General features: G+C 38.9%; 2 protein-coding genes across 3 annotated transcripts in view; one reads left to right on the top strand and one right to left on the bottom strand.

Annotated features, from left to right (window-relative positions):
• LOC143157082 (GTP-binding protein 10-like) overlaps positions 1-22,920 on the top strand; it is a 59,130-nt gene that overhangs the window by 16,204 nt on the left and 20,006 nt on the right. The window contains exons 15-23 of one of the 2 annotated variants that reach the window (XM_076331557.1): positions 176-294; positions 1,382-1,463; positions 2,451-2,643; positions 3,273-3,410; positions 5,707-5,783; positions 6,824-7,018; positions 7,999-8,085; positions 9,762-9,866; positions 11,962-12,327. In XM_076331557.1, the coding sequence (XP_076187672.1) occupies positions 176-294; positions 1,382-1,463; positions 2,451-2,643; positions 3,273-3,410; positions 5,707-5,783; positions 6,824-7,018; positions 7,999-8,085; positions 9,762-9,866; positions 11,962-12,138 (1,173 nt within the window). In that variant the 3' untranslated portion in view covers positions 12,139-12,327. Of the gene's footprint in view, positions 1-175; positions 295-1,381; positions 1,464-2,450; positions 2,644-3,272; positions 3,411-5,706; positions 5,784-6,823; positions 7,019-7,998; positions 8,086-9,761; positions 9,867-11,961; positions 12,328-22,920 lie in introns of those variants that run through there. The other variant, XM_076331559.1, reaches the window with a different exon arrangement.
• Positions 16,105-17,218, bottom strand: FAM237B (family with sequence similarity 237 member B). Its single transcript, XM_076332349.1, has 2 exons — positions 16,837-17,218; positions 16,105-16,130 (listed from the first exon to the last, which is right to left on the bottom strand). The coding sequence occupies exons 1-2, from the start codon at positions 17,216-17,218 to the stop codon at positions 16,105-16,107; spliced, it is 408 nt and encodes a 135-aa protein (XP_076188464.1).

Raw genomic sequence — 22,920 nt, 5'->3', positions numbered from 1 at the left:
TGAAAATCTCTTTTTCTTATGTATATCATAAGGAGTATAGCCTGCTCTAACAAGTGGGCCAAATTTATTACAATATAAATATTTAATTTTTTCAATTTCCTTTGTATTTTCTTATATGTAGCTATTTAGTAAATATTATTTAAGAAACATATTGCTTTAATTAACCTTTCAACAGGAACTCTTCAGCTATGAAGGAGTGGATATACTTATCCCATTCATTCAGATGGATCCAAAGAAGTTATATAGTGGATTAGGCCACAATTGTCTCCTCTTCAGTGCACTCGACTGCCTGTGGTTAGTAAAGTATTTTAGCAGCAGTAACTCTTAAAAATGTCAGGTCTTGTATTTTTTAGGTATGCAATATTACGGCCCTTCTCTGCACATATAGGCCTTTCTTCTACTTAAAATGTATAAAAATCCTTCATACAATTTGACTAATTAAAAATTATACAAAATAAACAGAATATTCTGCATGTATTCTCTTCTAAATAGGGTTTTGGTATCACAACCTAACTCCCTACACAGCAGTCTAACTCCCCACACAGAGTGAATTCTTGACATGCAAAGATACCTAAGACTTTCTAAGAGAGGTGTATGGTTAGAGTCTGTAAATAGCTTCAGAGAAGTAAACAGAAGGCAAGAATAGACCAATATTAGCTAAAAACTCTGTAAGTGTAAGAAGTGTTTGTAAACTGGCTATATTGGGCTGGAAATATTTTAAAGATTGCTATTGGAGAATGCCAATGCATAGGAGGATAACCAAAAGTTAATTTCTTTTAAGGCAGAGGTTGATAAATACATTGAAAGCCAAATGATATGTTTGTCTGGGAGAAAAGACTGATGCCGGAGATCCCTTCAGTTTCTCTGTTAATGACCATAAGTGCGGAAGTGAGAGAAGGAAGCAATAGCAACATGAATGCTGGTTTTATGACCATTTCAAGCTGAGAGAAGCAAACATCGTTGCAAAAAAAACCAGTCTTGCTTGTCTCACCCCCTTGATTCTGCTGGCAGAAATATTCACACAGCCCTGCAATAAGCCAGATCAGGGACATGTTCTAGCTAAATTTTAGCCTCTTTTACTGAGTTAGTTTTAGTTCAAATCCATATTCTAATCCAATTCATTGTGAACCTGCCAAATTTCTTGGGCTGCTACAAGGAAGGTGTGCCACCTGCAGGAGAAGAAAGAGCAGTCAAGTAGGGTATATTTAGTTATACAGTGTAAATGAAAAGGCATGTGAAACATGATTTTTCTACTCCCTGAAGGTATGAAGCGTGTTGCATACCAAATATATTTATGCAATTCAGTAAAATAAATGAGATGCTTGTAGAATGTTCTAAAGCATAAAAATGTTTCTACACAGTGAAATTATTTCTGTTTAAGGTCCTGTGTCATTGGATGTTACATTGCAGAGGATTATTTTCTTGAAAAACAGGGCATTTTTCTCCTTCTGGATTTGTTGGCAGTAGGTATTTTTATTATTGTTGTTACAGAATGAAAGAGTAGTGAAACAACATGGAAAATTGCATTATTTTTGTTACAGTATCGCCTAAGACTATTATAATACTAACAAAAAGATCAGTGTATGTAATTCCCTGAGATAGGAAGGTAATCACACACCAGGATACCTGCTCAGAAATGATTGAATGGATTTTCCATGTATCTTTTTTAAAAACAAGTATTTGACGGAGTTTTAAATTTACCAAAAATATACTCTTTTTAAAAAGAAAACTCAAACTATGCTCTTATTTTGGATGACCTCTCTGTTTAGAAAAGCACCTCAGTTCTTACTTCATATTGAAGTTAGTAAGAGCAGAGTTAGTGTACGCTTCAAGGCTTTAAAAGTTTTGATGTTTAAAGTTACTTTGTACATGTATTTTGTATGTATAGTTACTTCTATGGGTCTTGGACATAGAGCTGGCACAGGCATTTCACCTGTCACAAAATAAGCGTGCACCTTCCTTGTTTTATTCCCTCCTCATTCTCGCTGGTTGTACTGCCAGCCTCTGATGCCCTTGCAGTGCAAGGCTGCAGACCCTTCCTTACTCTCAGCTGCTGCTAGAAGATCTGGCCACAAAACAGAACAGGTGCTGTGTGGTACCGCTCAGCCACTGCCTTCAGAGTCTGTTTCTTACGAAAATAAATCTTGGTAGTAGTACATTCTCCAGCACATGAGCCTGGAGGCATGTATACAAAACCTCTAATGTAATTCTACGCACAGGTATGCCCATCTTACACGATCCTACACTCATTCCCCTCATGTTCCTTGATTTATGGACCTTTGCATGGCAGGATTCCAGAAACTTGAAAGATTTACAAGTTTATACACCAGTTTGTGATGAAAAGCTTGCAGTTACTTGATTACATATTACACAATTCCTCTGTTTTCTGAAGGTAGACATCACTGTGTTTTGAACAGTTTAAAACATTTTTTCCTTTTCTGTTCGCCAAGTTAAAGCAAAAGAACCTGTGCAATATAATTCTTGGAATCTTGGTTGAATTTTGTGACAACCCTAAAACCACTTCGCACATCAGTACCTGGCGAGGGGAGAAAGATCAAACAGCAGCTAACCTTCTAATACAGTTGTGGAGGCAGGAGGAGTTGGAGCTAGGAGTCAAACGTGATCGATATGGAAGGATTGTTGGTAGGTTTTTTGATGCATGTGAAAGTGTGAGCAGTTCCACTGAACAAAGTAAAAAGAAGACAGTATTTGCTTTTGCAGTCTGAATCCTGATGAAAGTAAATTACAATATTTATAGCTTTATGCTATAGTTCTTACCAAACCCAAAATACCTTCTATCTATTTCGTTTAGAGTCTGGCCACTAGATGGCATTTTCTACATCAGCTGGGAATGAACCAGGTAATGAACAGAACCATGACTAGTATCCTGAACAGCTTTTCTAATGCTGGACAGTTAAACTACTTAATTTCTTCCACAAAAGGCATTGTGTTTTGTTATATGTTGTAAAAAGAAGTAAGGAGAGTGCTATGTTCTCGCAAATCTTTAGTCATGCTAATGACTTAATATTTCCTGGCCCAAATTATGTTCAAATTCCTGGCCAAACTATCAAAATTATTTACATAGTGTCCACAAAGTAAGATGGAACTGTCTTCTTTTGGAGGAGGCATCACAGAAAAGAGTATGTCCATAGCTGCCTGCTAAAGATCCTCATACTGTATTACATAGATAGAATTTCCTCTAAGTTTAATAGCTTTGGGAACATATTACCTCTTCATTCTTCTACTCTGGTTTTATGTTTTGAAATTATTAGACATGAAGAGACCTATTGCTGGCAGCTTCCAGAAACAGCAAGAGGTCATCCCCATGCCTGCCAACTGTCCCAGCTTTGCCATCATGGAAATTTCAGAAAACGTACGGGCAAAACTTTATTCGTTATTGTGCAAGCTAGGTAAGACAAGTGAATTACCTTGTCAGTGTCATATTTGTCACTAAACTGAACTTGTTCACTGGTAATCAATAAAGTCACTATAAAAAAAAAGGTCAAAGGAAACTTTGAGATGCATCGTCAACACTCTGTTATTAATAGATGCTTGCTCATCCTGTTCTTAAAGTCCCTATTGATGGGGATTTCAAGACTTCCCTGGTACTTTGCTGCCCCTACCATTAGGAGGAGTTTTCCTAGAATTAAACCTAAGATTTGCTTGAAATTTTCTGTAATTTGTTTTCCCACACACAGTATCTCTTTCACATGTTTTAACATTTTTACATTTAATTTTATTTCCCTAGATTAAGAAATACTGCTTTCTGCAGATGTTACTCACCGATCTCATTTTCTAGCATAACCTCTAATTAGTCTCATTGTTTTTTTCTTGAGTCTTTCCAGTTGGTTCACATTCTTCTCAATCTGTAGTGTCCCAAAACTGAACACAGTGCTCCAGCAGAAGCCTCAGAACCAAACAGAGCTACATTACTCTAGTCATCTTGTAAATAAACATTCTGACATTAATATAACAATTGCTATATTCATAGTGGCATGATATTGTTTGCTCATTTGACTTAGGATCTTGTACAGTCATCTACCATCCTGGATTTGTACAGATGACTATTCCTACATTCAGAATTTTTTATTTGTCCTTACTGAATTAAATTCTGTGGTTTTGGATAATTTTTCAGATTGGCAAGACTAATTTGCATTCTAATCTTTTCCTTCAAAATGCTGCAGTCCCTCCTAATTCTGTGTTGTTTGCACACTGAAAATGAATACTCATTACACCCTTGTCTAAAAACCTAAACTGAAGTCAAGAGACATGATAAACTCTTCCACATCCATAAGATTTCTTATCTGGCTGTAGACAAAAGCTAGATCTTAGTTTTTACTAATTCATGTTGGATAAAAATGTTTTCACTGTTACCATTTAGCTGCATAAACATTATTTGTTTAATTATTTGTTTCAGTCTTTTTTTCAGGAACTCTACTGAACCAATATTCTCTGGCTTGTCCTTTTCCCCTTTTAAAAATAGGCATTATGTTTGTTTTTTCATGTCCATCTACCACAGGTTCAAAGATGATCAGTAATTGTTCTGAGATTGCTTCAACCAGTTCCCCGGGTAACCTAGAGAACCAACTGGTTTGAAAACATCCTCAGTTTCTCTATTAAGCTATAGCTAGTTCTTCCTCTGTTGTAACCCATGTTCTTACTAATTTTTATTAGTGTTAATTATGTTAAATGTTGGATCACAGCTAAATTCTTTAATAAAGCAAAAAGGCACTAGATTTTGTTCCAGCTTTCTCCTATATTCACACATACCTCTTATGTTAGTTACATACATTGTAATGTCTCCTGTGAAGTACTGAAATGAGATGAAAGTGGATAATAAAAAAATGGAAAGATTTTTATAGTCTTCTCAGCATCTTCCTCTTACTGTAGTCATGCTCCATAACAGCCTGTAACATGGTGATCTAGAAAACAAGTGTTAATTGGTCTTTATTTATGGTATTTCTTAACTTCAAAACATGATGTAATTATACTCTAATAGATAGATGCTACATTCCCAGGTATCACACAGATGGTATGATGAAGTCTAGAATGAGATTTGATAGACTATATATAGAGATAGGGCTTTTTTAAAAAATCAAGTATAATTAACATTTGGCATGCAAAAAATGAAGCACAGTCTCAGCAACCATACTTCTCTACCTTATTCTTTTACATGTATTGTAAACATATTTTTTAAAAGATGGAGTCATGATACTCAAGGCTTTATGCTCAAGGCTCAAGTCTATGAGATGGAGGAGACCCTCATTACACAGCTTTGAAACAAAGCACTGATCACCCTGTAATACGATTCTCCTGTTGGCTACTTCACAGCTAAAGCAAACTCTATTTGTGCTGAATTGCTTCTTTAGAAACTGTGACCTGCGGACTCAACTGTTTGTCTGCTTTAACAGAAGATCAAACCCTTACCACAAAAGTGTAGCAAATCCTGGCTTTCCAAGTGATTGGAAGGTCACTGGCGCCACTCATAAGTAAAGAGTTAGTATAGAGTGAATTTGTTACAGAGAAAACAGGGTTTTTTATCACCAAAAGCCTGCTCAGGATTAGAAGAGTGACTGACTGGTGTATTTGTGATGAAGATTTTGCATGTGATTATATGACAAATAAGATGGTGTCTTGTCTTAGAATGTTATCTTTTAAGATAAATTCATCATGCTGTTAATACTGACATGATTAATATTCTTTTAGGTTTTGAAAATTTACCTGGCTTATCTGCTAAGGATTTTGTCACACTTGCTATCATACGGCGTTATATTGACTTTAAAGTGAGTATTGTAAAAGAAAATAGTACTACTGTATCTGTGTTTGCAAAAATAGCAAGTATATCTCAGGATACAACAAACAAATAACCCTTCAAAAGCTGTCACCTATGTCACAAGTCACCTATAGTTTCACAGAGAGTGTAAGCCAGTATTTACCATCAAAAGAAACAGTCCCGCCTCCATCAGTGCAGCACTCCCCAGACTCTTCCTTTGTACTGCTACAAGTGTTTGTGACTGCACAGAAATTAAGACTAGAAACCAATGCTAGTTAAAAATAACTCAGAAAAAAATAGTTTTAACTGTTTGCCAGCTCGAGAAACAGGAATGCGCCAGGATAGGAGTAAGAAATTGGGGAAGGGCTGGAGAGTAGGACTGCCTCTTTGTGCAGTAAGGTCAATTGGGGGTGGGAGCGGTTTGCTATTAAAAATTACATTAAATGCACATTCTGATAAAGGTTTTTCTGTGCTTTCCCATCTTTGTCCCCACATGCAGTATCCATCATACTGTCAAAGGTTAAAAATGATGTGCCTATAGGAAACAAGAACAGGATAACAAGCTTTGTGGGAGCCATCACACAGTTTAAGCCAATTTTCTGCTTAGGAACAAAGTCTGTGAGAGCTTGAAGTGTTCAGGAACTAGCAAGACTCGATCTTTAGTTGATAATTCTAGCTTCCATTTATGTCTGATGTTGCAGTTTGCTCTGATAATGTGCACAGTTTGAGATCTTAAGAAGCAGCCAGTACGACACAACACTTCACTCTTGTAATTTGGTATATGGTAACTATCTGTACTTCTTCTGAGTTTCTGTAGGTATCAGCATTCCTGTTACTGCTCTATGGAGTCAAGCTTGGGCTTATGAAGGCTTAGGGAGGATTATCATGAATGAATTTGGCATAGCATTACTGAACTCTAACCTTGCGTAAAAATTCCGGGAAGTGCAACAACAATAAGGAGAGAGATTGTTGCTCTATTATATTTTGAATAATTGGAACTGGAAAAAAGGAGATAAATATCAAATAGTGCGGTGTGCGTTTCACACGCAGGTTGGAGAAGTTTGGTGTGAACTGTGTGCAGAACTAAAAGAAGAATTCAGGCCTGTTGCATCGGATGAGGAAGCCTTGAAAGTTATTTCAGAGATATCAGAAGATACTGGAAGAACGATTGCTGCTCTGCAGACTGAAGTGCTTGAAAGTCAACATCACCAAGAAATCCAAGAGGAGGAAAAAACATACACAAAGGTAAGACAAGGAGTATTTAAACAAGGAAAGCCCATGTAAAGCTTTTTTGTCAATTTATATGAAGATTTTATTATATAATGTTGAGAATTCTGTATGTGTACGCTGCTTGAAGATATTTTAATCTGTCTCAGCAGTAAAATTTTAACTTTAAATTAAATTAGGTTAACCTCAGTTCTCCCAATTTGTATAATTTTGACAATATTTAGAGAGTAACATGAAAAAAATGAAGCAGTATCATCAGTGATGCATCAGCAATGGTGTAATGAAAAATTATCATTATGTTACTGTAAGAGTTGCACCTGTGTTCATCTGTAGCAGATAACAATTTAAAGTACCTTTACAACTACATCTGCTTCTTAAAATGAAACATAAGCCTCTGTTATAAGCTCCCTTGGCTGAATATTCACAAAGCTTCATTACTTCACAAAGCAGGGCTTTGTGCTTCCCAGCATGCTGAGAGTGAGCAGGTATAGACGTTTTCCAGCTTTGGTTATAAGGCAAGCTTTTGGCATTTTTGCTCACCTACTGTCTCACCCTGTCCTGCTTTCTGAGAAGTGAGATCAATTGGTCCAGTTGTCTAAAAGCTCATGCTAGTGTTTTTGAGGGATTGTCATGCATTATGATGCCTGCACTTTTGTCACCAGAACTGACTCCATCTCTGTCATTCAGCATTTGAGAGTGAGAATATAAAGTATTCCTGAAAGAGTTGGGGCTCTTCCAAATCTGTATTGGAAGAGGGGAAAATTTGTTTGCAACAGAGAAGGTAAGCTTTTTTTTTTTGAAGGCAGTGCATAAGTGAAGTCTTTAAAGGACAAGTACGTTACTACAAGATTGTCATCCAATCCCAAGTGAGAGGGATGAGCTAAGGTAGCCAAAGGGGCGTAGGTGAACATACTATCCAAACAGCACAAGCAAAGAGTTCAGGAAAGCTCATGAGAACAGCATTGTGTTGCATCTTGTAAATCTCATTTGTATTACAGATCCAAGCTACCCGTAAGCAGAGAGAAATGGTAAACAAATCTTGGGAAAATTTCTTGACTCGGACATCAAACTATGAGGCATTGAAGGTAAGAAATCTGAGTGATGGAGAAAATTTTAATTCACGGTGTAGTTATAATAATTGGGAAGTTCCAAACACATTTCTTAATGAATTATGAGGATATAAAAGTAGAAGTTATAGTAAATTTTATATTCACACAGACATAGAAGAATGAACCATAAGATGTATTGGCAAAGCTACGCAATCTTTGACTCTTCTCCTCTTCTATGATTCTATGATTTGCTCTTCTGATTACAGTCACAAATTGGGGATCAACATTGTTTATGCACTTGCAATTAGGGGGGGATGGGGGTGGGGGTGTGCGTATATGTATATTTGTCCTGAAATTGTTGAAACTAAAAGTCTGGTCATTCTTGTCTTTATTTTTTCTAATACTTCATTCCCTATTTTTAATGCAGCAGACATCTTTCCAGATGGGAAATACTTTATGATGAAAGGAGTTTCTTTTAGCAGTATTTGTGCTTTTCCAAAAGAACGTAAAAAATATTAGAGTCCTGGTTAGGTGATCAGACTAAGTTGGAGAATGAATGAAATCAGACTTAAAAGAACTGCTTTGGCAGCTGAGTTTAATTTTTCTTCATTTCCCAAAGGAGAAGCAAAAGAGAACACTGTCCTGTGGTAAAGATCTATGCTAGAATGAGAAATTAAAAAGTGCCAGAAAAAGGATTTGGAGAACTACAGGATGGTTAATTTTAACTGAGTCCCTGGAAAGCTGTTTTAGGCACACGAGGGACAAGAAGGTGATTGGAAATGGCTGTCATGGATTTACCAAGGACAAATCATGCCTTGCCAACATGGTTGCCTTTTGCGGTAGAATTATTAGCTCTGGAGAAGGAGGAAGATGGATGTTATTTCCCTTGGCTTTAGCAAGGTTTTCAGCACAGTCTTGTGTAGCATCCTTGTAGCCAAATTGGGGAGATATGGACTGGACTACATATAGGTGTTGTCCACTACAGCTGGACTACAAGTTGGATGAAAAACTGGCTGGACTGATGGGCTCGAAGGACAATGGTCAGTGATTAAAATTTAACTAGCAGTCAGTTTTGAGTGATACTCCTCAGAGTTAATTATAGGGTTGATACTGTTTATCATTTTCATTAATTACTTGGATATTGGATCAGTATGCAACCTCATCACGTTCATGCATGACACTGAGCTGGAGGAAGCAATCCATATGCTGGGAGGTAGGGTTGCTATTCAGAAGGACCTTGACAAGCTGGAGGGATGAGCTGACCAAGAGCTCGTGCAGTTCAGGAAAATAAAATGTGAAGTCATGCATGTGGGATGTATTAAGGTTGTCATGCGTCAGAACAGCCCGGGGCCTGACTGGCTATGTAGATGTGTACTATGTATGGGGTGACAGGCTGAACATGAGGCAGCAGTGTGCTCTTGTGGTGATGAAGGCTAACAGCATATATGGCTACATTAGAAACAATATAGCCTGCAGGTCATAGTAAGTGATTATTCCCTTCTCGCCCTTGTGAAGCCATGTCCGTTTATTCTGTTTTCAGGTCCCCAGTACGAGAGAGAGTCACAAACCAGAGGGGAGGTACTTACAATTAAAGGCCAATAGAATTATCACCTCATTTATTTTGTCATTTTGTTTGCGTATTTTCTAACAAATGCAGATGATACAATTTATTCTGTTTAAAACAATTTTGCCTTTTTTCTAATTATCTTTAGAAAGCAAAAAGGCTTCAGGAAAAATCAATAGAGGCTTCCAGATCTAAATCGAAGACTCAAAACGGAGCAGTCCATTCTACTGATATTAAAGGCCTTGGTACAACGGTAAGTAATCTCCAATGACACTGTTTTATTTTCATTAATGTGTAAATGGTTTGGGGTTTATTCTGGCTGTATATGTGCTGCTGCTTACTCTTTCTTTAATAATGTTTATGTTGACAAGCTCCAAGTATGTAAGAAAGAATTTGTATCTCCTGCAAAGCACCGCTTCCCCTTCTGACATATCCTCAGACAACAGGTAGTTGGTCAGAGTGAGATTCAGATCTGCCAGTTACTCATCAAAAGAGTGGGCAAGATGGTCCCTGTGCTACTTGACATGTACCTCTTGTGGGACAGCCTTTCATGAAAACCTTGCTGAGGACAAGACCTTCTTCATTTATTGTTGGGTAAATCTGTGCGATCCATAATACGTCGGTAGAGGCGTCCTTTGTCAGTAAACGTGTTCCTGACTGTCTGCAGATAAGCCACTCATTGCATCTGCAGAAAAGATTTTTTTTTTTTCTCATTTCTATCGGTTAATTGAAGGGTGAGAAAATAAAAGCCATTGTTAAGATCTCATTCGGGCACAACAGCATATTTAGATGTTGAGTTTTGACAAACTGGGGTAGGACGTGGAAGAATCTCCATTCCAGTCAGTAACTGCTTTTGAGCTAGTTGGATGATTTCTGTGTAAGCATCACAGCTAAGGAGGATTTTAGGGGGAGGGGTAGCTTCTTGGTTGCTTGTAAGTTACTCTTACATGTAAGGAGAAACAAGGAAGAAAAAACATGAGGTGCTGTTTTCAAACTTGCACAAAGGCAAGAGATTGTATTGTCACGGGCTCTCTGGCCTGAATGAGTAATGACAACTAAGGTGACTGCATCCTGAAAAAGAAAAGAAGCAGTTCATGTTTGATGTGATGAAGAAAGGAGGAGCTTAGTAGGAAGCAAGGGGATGGTCTCAGAGTGCCGGACTAGGATTTTTATCAAATTATCTTTGCCCTAAACTTCTGAAAGATATGGAGGGACACATCTGTGAATGCAAGATGAAGTGGGCTGGAAAAATGATTTAGTTACGTGCATATGTCAGTGAGACTGTTAATCAGCAATATTTTGCAGAAAGTATCCGAAAAATGTAGATATAAACATGAGTATTCTGGAAATTGTTAGCAGAGAGAAATACATTGTTAGATTTTATTTTAAAGACTTGGACCTCAAGCCAAGATTATTCATTTCTTTGGAGGGGGAGGATTTAACAAGAAAACATCTTCATGGTTCTGTAATCAATATTTCAACAACTGTAGACAAAAACACGGAAAAGGTTAGTTCCTTTTTCAGAATAAGCGTATTAAGAAAATGAACACATCAGCAACATCAGATAAAATTCCTTGGGTACATTGCTTAGAAGAATTACAAATGACAGATATGGCTGGCAATTTTTTTCATGGAACAATCTTCCTCCCTCCTCTCTGCCAAACACCCTTGGTAGGGAGAGAGATGAAAATTAAGCCAAGACGGTTGTTGCAAACCAGTCAAGGACAAGTAATCAAACATGTGAGCCACATGCACTCAGAGAGTTGCATTGTTTGTTTTAGTAGGTCATAGTTAGAAGGTAGAGGTATCACTCAGGGATTTTTATTCAAAGACCTGAACCTATTCAGTATAAAGAGTAGTAATGAAACTGGAAAGTGTTATGTCTCTCTCAGTCTTGGAGTTTTCCTGGAGCAGTAGTTACAGGCAATTGCATTCTGAGAGAAACAGGGTCTGTTCCCTTTTTTTTCTTTGAAGTATTATGTATAGTGAAATTCTGAGGACAAAATCTGTGGGTGATAATTATATACAAATCCCAACAACATTGCACAACAAACTTCTATTGTAATAAAGGCTTGATTTTCTTTTCCTCTATTCGTAAGATCAGACATGAAGGCAGAAAAGCAGAGTACATAAAGGTACCTGCTGAAAAACCACTCTGTCTTTTCCTTTGTATTGATGGGAACAGTTTGTGAATTTAGTATAAAGGATAGTTTGAGTGGACCTCAGAAACCTCAGCATGCATCTCCACCAGCTGAATAATATTTTTGAAAGACAGTTCATGATTTAACTCTCATCTCATTTTAAATGCTAACGTGAATGTCAAGCAATGCACTTATTTTGTTTTTCAGATTGGATCTGGTCGCTTGGTAACTGTCGAAAGTACACCTCCTCAGTTAATTGGAAGGCCACTGGCTGTTACAGACCTTGCTCTTAGAAAGCCCTCTGTTTGTGAAGGAGCCTTAAAAAAGATCAAAAGAGTTAAAACGTTGGACTCAGTCAAGAAAGATTCGGTACCTATAGAATAGATAGTGTTCTGAACAGTGCTTTTAATATTTTAGTTAACTGTATGTGTATTTTAGATACAAGATAAAATCTGTTTGTAATCCTTTGATGAATTGCATAGAACATCTTGAGAGTAAAATTATATTTTGTCTTAACTAATATAAACATGGGGATGATTTATTAATAAAGTACCCCGTACAGTACAGTACAAAGGTATGTTGAGTCTAATAATTTTGCGTGCTAGCGTCAGGTTACCCTGATCCACTATCAGTAGGTCCACTCTTTAGATTTCCATCTCTTATTGACACATTCCACACATTGCAGTTTAAGTATCTCTTTCTTTGAGCAGGGTGATGAACCTTCACATAAACACATTCAGTCCTTCATTTTCCTGGATACCATACCCACGTGGTTTTTGTCCAAGTCCATTTTGCTTCTTGAATTGCCGCCTTTAGCATCAGGACTTCTGACTTCTATTCTGTCATTTTTCATCTAAAGACTCACTAAGAAGCTTGTCTCTGCCAACAGTTTCTCTGAGCCTGTTGGAGAGACATGCTGAAATGTCCTGGTCCTCATGGGTTTCTCAAGCTCTCGAACTGATCTTACTATTTAATTATTTCTTGGGGTTTTGCCCATATTGTCTCCAATAAGAACTCATCCTCTTCCACCCTAGCACCTCTAGAACAGCAACACAAACTTGTGAGCAGCAGACCTTTTTGTAGATGACTCAGTTTCTAAGCTATCGTCTCCTTTCCTAACTTGGGCAAAGCCAGAATTTGCTATATTACAATAGAGCAAGATTCCCTGAGGCTGTTACTTCATTTTAAAACCAGTTGCTATCCAGTGCTATGGCATAAATTTCTGTGACATTGCAGGGGGTTCTGTGACATACAAGCTCTGGCACGGAGTCTGTCATTTTTGCCCGTAAGCAACGTTTTGAGAAAAGTACAAGCTTTCACTTTGTTAAATGCCAGCTTGAAAAATGGAAATAAATTAGAGCTAAACAGGTAGAACTTAGTTTCCAACTCCCTTTTTTACTTCCTGAAAGAGGGATGGTGGAGGTGCCTGTGTATAAGAATTCTTAAAAATCTGTTTGTCCCTGTAACAAGACATAGCACTGCTGGCATTAAAAAGGAAGGCAGAGAGTTTTGTTTAAAAATGGTCTACTTAAATTCTATAAAAAAGAAGACCTGAAGAAAATAATGAAATAAAACAAAACAGCCATATGAAATGGTACTTAAACTTTAGAGAAATCTCCACATGTTTAGTTTCCAAAGATCAGAAGCATTTTCTTATGGGCAGGTCTGTTAAACATTACATTGTAGAGTAGGACAGTCATCTAGTACTTAAAGCTAGAGAAATTAAATCAAGCTATGCTAATTTAATTTAATTTTTATGCTGGCCCTTTGCTAACTGATAATTTGTAAGTATAATGTGGTTTCATTATGACATTTTTTTCCCAAAATTTTCTGCATTAAGTTTAAGTATGTTTTATTAAACAAGCCCGTATGTGTATTTCTTGCCTGCCTGCAAGAAAGGTAAGCTAAGGTATATAGAGATTATCTAACTGAAGTCCTCCATGTCAAGTAAAGTATTGCTCATTTATTTATATTTCTCTGACAACTCTTCAGCTACTTTATTACTGTTTTAGAGAATGTGAAAAATATATCTACACACTGGGGCCACAGAAAGTATGCTCCATTGTCTTTTCACAATTAAAACCAAACAATAAATATTTGACTAGGAGAACAAAGACTGTGACATTTAGAGGTTTTTGATATGCTTGTATATATGTGAATGTGTGGGTGACTCATTACTACTGGCAGCAAGGCACTGGCCTGTTTTTTCCAAAAAAACATACAGGACTCATGAAAGTCCTTCCAGTTTCTGAGCAAAAGCTACAGCAGTACAGTGTAGCCAAGGTATGGATGTAAAAGGTCTTTTAACTGGAAATCAGTTTATGCTTATGTAAAAACTTTAAATTGGGCACAAAGTGAGCCCCGCAGCATTCCTCCCCCTGTGCTTCTGCTACAGGCACCGATGTTGCAGGCAAGTAGCTGCAAATGCTCTTGTTAATTGTAATAAAGACTGGAGAAGGAAGGGGACAGAATTTCCCAAAGTGCTTACATTTATACTTCATAAATGAAAACTAACACAAGGCTTCACAGCAGCATAGACAGCATTTGATGTTGCCAGCCAGCCATGGACCATGGCTTCAGACGCTGAAGGGTGACCGCAGCAATAGATTGTTCAAGCATTCTGGAGCCAATTACGGTAGATGCTAAGCACCCTTGTCTCCTATAGAAAACTAATTAAAACAAAGACTTACACTCTGAGGAACGATGGAGCTTCAAAAACTGCATAGGATACCTTGCTCTGGCATTCAGTTAAAATATCACTAATATGGGAAACGTTACCTTTAAAATGTTATTATAGTTTTGCACTTCTGTAGGTGACAAAATTATTTGTAGGTGTGAACAAAGGGAATTTATTTATCTGGTTTATGACAGTTAAAGCACTTTATTTGTTGCGAATGCAATACAATACACAGCTTTATAAACTGGATATTGCTGGAACAGATTAGACGATGGCTCTCAAATAGCTGCTCATCATGATGTATCAATTCCTAAAACTGCTGGGTTTGGGTGTGTCACAACTCCTTCTATTTGCTCAAAAGAAAAGTGTATTTAAAATATTTTTTTGTATCAGGAGCTTACAGTGATATTCATGGGTAAGAGAAATTTCTCACTACTTTTGTACCCTCTCCAGAATACTGTAGGAGAAATATTTACAAGATGCAGTTCAATATTGTATTTACCTAAATGAACATTTACAAATCTATGAGAATTGTTGAATATTTTATGAACTGTGTATGAGCTAGGCATTATGTGGGATGAATTTCTTGTTACTTATGAAGGTTTATATGCTGTTACTGCATAAGTACTGTTTCCTACAATAATTAAACCCAGTTGGGATCTCATAAAAGGCTAGAACACAACAGGGACTGGACAAGCTGCATTGCCCAAGGAGTAAAGCAGAGAGCAGTCAGCATCTCTGAGAGTTCCCATTTGTTCCCAGGCTTTCTGTGCTCAGGAGAAGTGGATTAACTAGACGGTTCATCTCCCTGAATTAGCTTACCCATGCTGGATGGTTTCTTATAATGGCAGCAGTAGTCAAGCCAGTCTCTCACTCTTTCAAACCACGTGATACATGGGTCTCTTCTCAACTGTCATGTTGCCTGCTATGACAGGGATGGACTGTATCACCTTATTTACCTGTATGAATGTGTAAATAAAGAGCAGTCTTGTGTAAAGTACTGTTCTTAATGTAATGTAGTAGTGGTTTTGCAAATAACATGCTAATAGACAAGAAAGTGACTACTATTCAGACCTTGCTGCATAGAAAAATACTTTAATTAATCCATAGCCTAGACTAAGCAGTGAGAAAATACAAAGTTTAGACTGCACAGGACATTACAACGAGCATAATCCTTCCCTTTAGCTTGATGTCATACTTTTTTGCAATTCTTTAAAGTAAAGTTGATTGTATGTGCAAGACACTGTATAAAATATGTTTGTTGACATCTTCTCCATTGCTTAACGTATAAAAATATATTGGGTTTCCATCAAAATTAACTTTTAAAAAAGAGAATTATTGGAAAAGATGAGCCTCTACAAAAATACGACACTGGTTCAGACTTGCAAGCTTACCTGAGAGAACAAAGGTGTTGACTCAAAACACAAAAGCATTCACACATGCAGTGGGTAAAAGGCAACCTTGGTACATTGCAAGATGGGAAAGCAAGAGTGACAATGTGGGAGCTCATGTACTTCTCAGTTTAGCAGTGATTAAGTACTTTATACAGAGAAAAAAAAAGGTTGAACCATGCCAATGGATTTGTCTAAGCATCTACAGTACATGCTGTGCTTTTGTGCTCCTTCATTTTGATGTTGCCTTGCTGAGGTATCTCCATTTTCTCCCCTTTTGGCCTAAAATGGGTTGGTGAAAGCAGACCCTGCAAGATTATGAAAGAAAGGTAGTTATTTTCCAAGCAATATGGTTAGGAACGCTAGGATTAAATGATCTCCAGGTTCAGTCTGGAAACCCAAAACATCTGACTGGGTACACCAGAAAAAAGTCTATTGCCGAGGAGGAAGGAAGCACACAGATCTAGGATTGGTTAATGAGATATAAAGCCAATCACCTGTATGATCTCAGTTCAGACTCAAGCCAGACCGTGATGGTCAGAATTTGTCACTGTTTGACGATTCACGGTGACCATGAGATCACATTATGTGTCAGCAGTTTTAATGGGAAGAACAGAGTTCAAGCGGTCAGAGATTTGAGCTTCCCTTCTCACAGAGGGATGATTCCCCAAAGTTGAGAATGAAGTCCAAATACCAGGAAACTTTTAGTATTGTAATGCCATTTATATGCACACAGTGATAGACAGAGAATGCAGCATCCTTTTCCACACACTCCCACATGCATACCCGACATTTTTTACACTTTGTTAAATATCGAAATGTAGTACCCTAACTACTTTTGACTCACGTATTGTGAAAGTAGCTACCATTGAAAGATGTAAATGCTTTTGACAAGTAGAGACAGAAAACTGGAAACGTCTGTATTGAGTTGTCTAGACAGTCAAGGACGAGGATGGAACAGTGGTTCACTTTAAAGTTAGTACATAACAGACTAACGCCATATCCTGTAGTTACCTTCTAAAGTTCTATGTGAGTATGTGGAAGAGTATTTGGGAGACATTAATTGTCTTCTGCCCATTCCATGGGATCTTGAGAGCACACAGTCTACATACATATCCCAGAAGTTCTGGGCTAAATCATTGAAGAGTTCATTGTGCTTGGGCTTAGGGGATTCCTTTAGGAACATCATGAAGTCCCAGAGAGCAATGACCGTATCTGCTACCTTGAGTTTCTTCATTTCCACCAGCCCATGGGACGACACCTCCCAGCACTGATGGTCAATCTGACCCAGGCTTGGAGGAGTTTCTTTCTGATAGTCTAGATTGGCATAAACCAAATTCAGTATCAATATACAGCCCAGCTGAAGATACCACCTTCTTTTCCATACAAATTCCATACTCCAAGAAGACACCTGAAAGAAAGTGTATAAAAATCACAGTGATTCTGCCATTATGTAGTTCATTCTCACATAACTTTCAAGGATACCTCAAGAGATGATTTATGCTTTGCGGTTCTGTGTAATACTTAATATTTCTTATCAAACCATGGAATAAATACCAGTCAATGAACCCTAACGCTGGAGCTAGGTTTGCACCTAGAAATTGTTAATGCTGTTTAGAACATGAAAACCTGAAGCAGAAAGTTTGCAGTGATCGTAGCCTATGTCAGAACTGATCCTTGAGCTCAAGACTTCTTCCCTTAAACTCCTGTGCTTAGATCACCAGTAAAATCAGATTAATAGCAGATGCTGAAAGAATCCCAGTGGTATTCTATTTTAAATGATTGCAAACAAGTAACAAGAGTTATAAATAGCCAGTCTTTCATGGAACAGTCCAACTCAGAAAGGTGGTAATGAAGGAACAGTAAACCAGGCCGTTACACTGTACTGGATGAGCGTAGGCAGGTTACAAACTCATTCAGTAGCTGTTGCAAGACCAGAAAAAGGCATATTCCTTTCTGGCTTGTGTTAGAAAATTCAGCAAACTTTTGGCACAGTTATTTCTAGCATATATGCAAAACACAGAAAACTATCTGGAGAACTGGAGATGGAAAGAGTAATAACACAGGAGGCATGAGAACTTCCAATGCTACAGAATATGTAGTCATTGTTGTACATGGATTCTCTTTGGGAAAGCTGCAGTTTTCCTGTGATGCATATTCCATATACTCGAAGCAGGTTTAGACAGAACATTACTAAAACACCTGATAAATTTTTTTCTCAGTCCTTCCAAGATAAAGTGCAGTGGAAGAGGAGAGTAAACATAAAGGGGAAAACAAACAAAAAAAAAAGACAAGTGAACACAGGAAGAAGTCGGAAGAAAAAGATTACAGTCAAGACTCTCAGACAGTGCCCCTTATTTTGGTGTCCTAAATCAATTCTATGTCAAATAGTTGGTGCCATGCTCATTCCCTCAGTTTCCAAAGCCCTTGCCAATTCAGAATGTAAAATACAGTTACAAAATGATGTGAGGTTTTGTGCAGATACAAGGCAATGTTTTGGGCAACTGTGCAAATTTTACTGGGAACTTGGCCAGAATTGCAAGTGTGCTCTCCCACTCAGAGTATCTTCGGGCACTGGCAATATGAAAAGTTAGTCTATGATGTCTTCAAAGTGTTAACACACTGACGTCCTCTCTGCAACTCCTAGTGATGCAATTAAAGAGAGGATAATCCCCAGGTAATACAACATATATGTGAACTGTCTATAAGAAGGCAGAGTTGAGGTGACACCAATGACGTCACAGTCATACCAAGCTGGGTCAGGAAACTGGACAGCTTGAAATAGGCCCTTTTGCTGTGGCCTCAGGGTTCTGGGACGACTTTTAGGTTGAATGTGCCATTACACTGCTGCAGCCATCTGAGGTCCCTAAACTCATGTATTCCTTTACCTCACCTTCAGGACTCAAGGGAATGAGACAGACAGATACTCCCCAACCTAAATCCTTTCTAAAACTTCACTTGCTAGCTACACTTCAGCAGGCACCAGGATTACCTGCCTCAGCATCCTGACAGCTTATGAATATGCATTAAAGCTTCTCTTCCTTTGGTTGTTAGATGTGCTGGTTTTGGCTGGGATAGAGTTAATTTTCTTCATAGTAGCTAGTATGGGGCGATGTTTTGGATTTGTGCTGAAAACAGGGTTGATAACACAGGGATGTTTTCGTTATTGCTGAGCAGTGCTGACACAGTCAAGGCCTTTTCTGCCCCTCACACCACCCCACCAGCGAGCAGGCTGGGGGTGCACAAGAAGTTGGGAGGGGACACAGCCAGGACAGCTGACCCCAACTGACCAAAGGGATATTCCATACCATATGACGTCATGCTCAGCATATAAAGCTGGGGGAAGAAGAAGGAAGGGGGCACGTTCGGAGTGACGGCGACTGTCTTCCCAAGTAACCATTACGCGTGATGGAGCGCTGCTTTCCTGGAGATGGCTGAACACCTGCCTGCCCATGGGAAGGAGTGAATGAATGCCTTGTTTTGCTTTGCTTGCATGCGCAGCTTTTGCTTTACCTATTAAACTGTCTTTATCTCAACCCATGAGTTTTCTCACTTTTACTCTTCTGATTCTCTCCCCCATCCCACCAGGGGGGAGTGAGCGAGCGGCTGTGCTTAGTTGCCAGCTGGGGTTAAACCGCAACATTAGAAAACTGGCTCCAGCAAACAAGCAGTGATGGAAATGCTTCTCTTCTCAATTCCACTTCACTAGGCACCAGCATTTAGAGGAAGGACACACTAGCAAATTAGCTACAAAGTAGGAAAACGGCAGCCAGGAAGCCACCAACATTTTAAGTTGTTTTGATTTCATGTTTTAATCCAACTAAAACCTAAAATGCTAAGTGTCCATTTGAACACCTCAAACAGGAGCAAGGACCACAACAAGCCTAACAGAGACTTTGAACTAATAGCTCCTACTATTCAGTACAAGACAGATGAGTTTCACAAAGGCAGTAACTAAAGAGCCACAGTAGAAGTTATACTTACAGTGTTTTCTGTGGTGAGATGAAAAACAGTAGCCTTGAAACAACAGTAGTCAGTCACTTGGAGAAAAAGAAAGAAACTCCCGAATGGGCTGCAAGTGCCCGGCAGCTGCTGGATGCTCCGAGGATGCCGGGATTACACTGCACAGGGATGACTCTGCCACTGGCAAAGCAGCAGCAGCAGCATGAACTCAGGCCAGTGGGAAAGGCGGGAGGGAGCTGTGGCTGTGGCAGCCCCACCTCTTTCTGCAGCAGGCACTGTCAGCCGAGCCTGGGCTGGGGTCTCACCTGGAGAGATTGCATTTCTATGGGTGGGTGGGTGCGTTTGGTGAAGGAAGGGGAGAGGCAGAGGGCTCTCAGAGGGACAAAAATACAATGGATAGCACATCTTTGTCCAAATCAGTAACATGAATGCCCTCCCCATTTTATAAACCCAGGTTTCCATCCGTAATCCTGTCTGCCCACCAGAACATACATCCATCAAAGACAACGTTTCAAAATAATGGAAAACGGATGTGCAGCCCAGAATTTATAGGCACAATGTGCATCCACTATTCCAGTTCCCTTTTTGTAGAAACTCCCTGACTTGAGATCGATTTTACACTATTTTTTGAAATCTCCCATAACTTGGTTGCCAGGAAGGTTTTCGAAGCCATTTTATTTGTACTTGACAACATCCCCTCCAGAGGCTGGTGCCAGCCTCCACACTGCGCACTGGGGTTCATGTCCCACGTCTTCCAGCCAGCAGCAGCCCAGCTGTGCCAGTGGTTAAAGACTCTTCTTTTCTGGTGTTTTATTTCTGGCCAGTAATTTTCTGTGCTAAGGAACTAGGCTCACGTTTAGAAGAGCTCCGTTTCCTCTGAGAGAGAGAAGCTTATGAAGGAGCTTACTTAGATTTCTAATTATTTCTTCCATACATGTTCTTATGATACACCAGTTGTGATGTCTCATCAGATACTGAAGTGTAAGACCAAAAATAAAGACAGATTCTTGTTCCAGCTGCTGTGGATTTTCCATGTGTCTATATGTTGTGGGTTAACGAAGCCAGACCCAGTACACTATATAAATAACTTCTATATCCTGCTAGTAAAATGAGGTTAAAAACACCATTTTAATTGGCAAGGGTGTCAGGGAGCCCACAGCATTAAAATTTGTAAAAGGCCTTGAGATCCTTTGATGGAAGATGACCTGTTAGTGCAAAGTCTGCTCCTAAGGGCAAAGTTCTTTCCATAAATTTGCAATTCTGTCTTTCCCTCAGTCCTCACAACTCCACACTCAGCGAGCTGGATTTCTGGACCCTGTTCTAGGTATCTGTTGTGCCTAATTCAGGACAGGTTGCTCAAAATTGAATTCTACAAGGATGAGGATTATTACAGCTATCTTGTCTCACATAATTAAAGTTTAGATTTTGCAACATTCAAATCACCTCCTAGATCACCAAGGAAAATGGATTGGGTCATATTCTGAAATGCAGATTATTTTTGAGAGAACTCCTCATACATTGCATACGTGCTTTTTAAACTCTCCAAGAACATTCTCGCTTTCAAGGAAGGTCATCGGTCTTTCACCTTCAAAGGTACTAGAGTGTATTCAAAGTCTGTCAAAGTAAAACCATCAGCAGCCAACATCATTAAACTCAAAGCATTTTTGCAAATACGCTGAAATTCTGTGTTTCTTTCTAACCTGCTGCGGTTCGATGTCATTATAACTCCATATGTAGCCGCCTCTCTTTACGTCACAAATTCCTACAGCTGGGGATATGCAACAAAATCAGTTATGAAAAATGGCAATGCTATCGATCACGCCTCAGAAATGTTTCAGGATTCCTGTGCCCACTTCTGCACTAAAGGATTGGATCTGCAACACTGACGTCCCCCACTTCACTGGTGTCTCAGCGCAGCTGACTACTGTGCAAGGGAAGAGGAGTTCATAACCCGAGAACTACTGCTTAAGGGATGTCTCAGCCCTTTTCCTATTGCATAGAATGGAAGGAAGTTGTTTTACTTTCTCCTTACCTACTGAAGGCTGGAAATGGCTCTCGCCAAGAGAAAAAGGCTGCGAGTTCCTGTGGCCCAGTGCCAGTGGTACCACAGTGCTACTTAAAAACAAGTGCTCTGAACGTCATCGGTCTGGTGACTGCCTCACAGAATTTACGTCTTTGTAAAGGCTGTTTGAAGGTTCACAGCAAATGTCAGGTATCTGAGGCACTGGCAAGACTTGGGCTCCCCCACAGCTTTGCTCCTTCTCTTTAATGGCATGAAATTTCAAAAGGCTACTGTTCAAAGTACAACGCAAATGCTGTATCTGGCACACAGCAGGAAATCACTTCGCTCTGCAACGCTGGGTCCATGTAGAAATCAAATCCCACTGAACCTATGCACAAACCCAACAGCTCTCTTCAAGGTTGTGTATATAGTTTGACATCGGTAACTCTTCTGTGTGAGATGTTGCCTGAAGGAATGCGGTCTGCTCTACAGCAGGAGAGTGCTGATGTAACTAAATTGCAGCCGCTCCTTTCTTGAATTCAAGTGTCACCCAACAGCTCAGAACTGTAATTTAAAATTTATTTTCCTGTGCAGTACATTACCACATATGAAAAATAATGTATCCAGAATCGTGATGTCTGAAGCACTCAAGCATGTAAATGATAACAGTCCCAGTTCCAGAGAACCTGCTCCCTCTAAAGGAAGGCATGGCTGACGAGAACATAGGACAAATATGTAGTAAAATAGGGTCTACTAGAGTTTCACAACATGCTTTGGTGGAACACAACATGACAGGAACAGGCTGTTCCTTCACGTGGAAATGTAGTCATTTCTGTCGTGAAAACAATGTATACAGTACTTAAAGGCAAATACAAACCTGCTCTGAAATGACAACATTCAGAATAACTAGCTATCTTCTGGAAGCCTTTCCAGCTAAGCAATGTAAACACTGTTTCAAAATCTTGTTTCAAAAAAGTAAGCCATGTTTGACCCTACACAGCTATACAGAAGAAAACATCTGGAAGACTGGAGTAAGTTAGCTTATCTCTGAACTCTTTCTATCACTGAAAGGAGCTAAAGCTGTGTTAGATGCAATTACTCCTTGAAATTCAAAAGCAGCATTCATAACCAAG

The sequence above is a fragment of the Aptenodytes patagonicus genome, chromosome 2 (genome assembly GCF_965638725.1).
Source record: "Aptenodytes patagonicus chromosome 2, bAptPat1.pri.cur, whole genome shotgun sequence".
Classification (NCBI taxonomy): domain Eukaryota; kingdom Metazoa; phylum Chordata; class Aves; order Sphenisciformes; family Spheniscidae; genus Aptenodytes; species Aptenodytes patagonicus.
The sequence above is the reverse complement of the archived record's forward strand: the minus strand, read 5'-3'. Positions and strand labels throughout refer to the sequence as shown.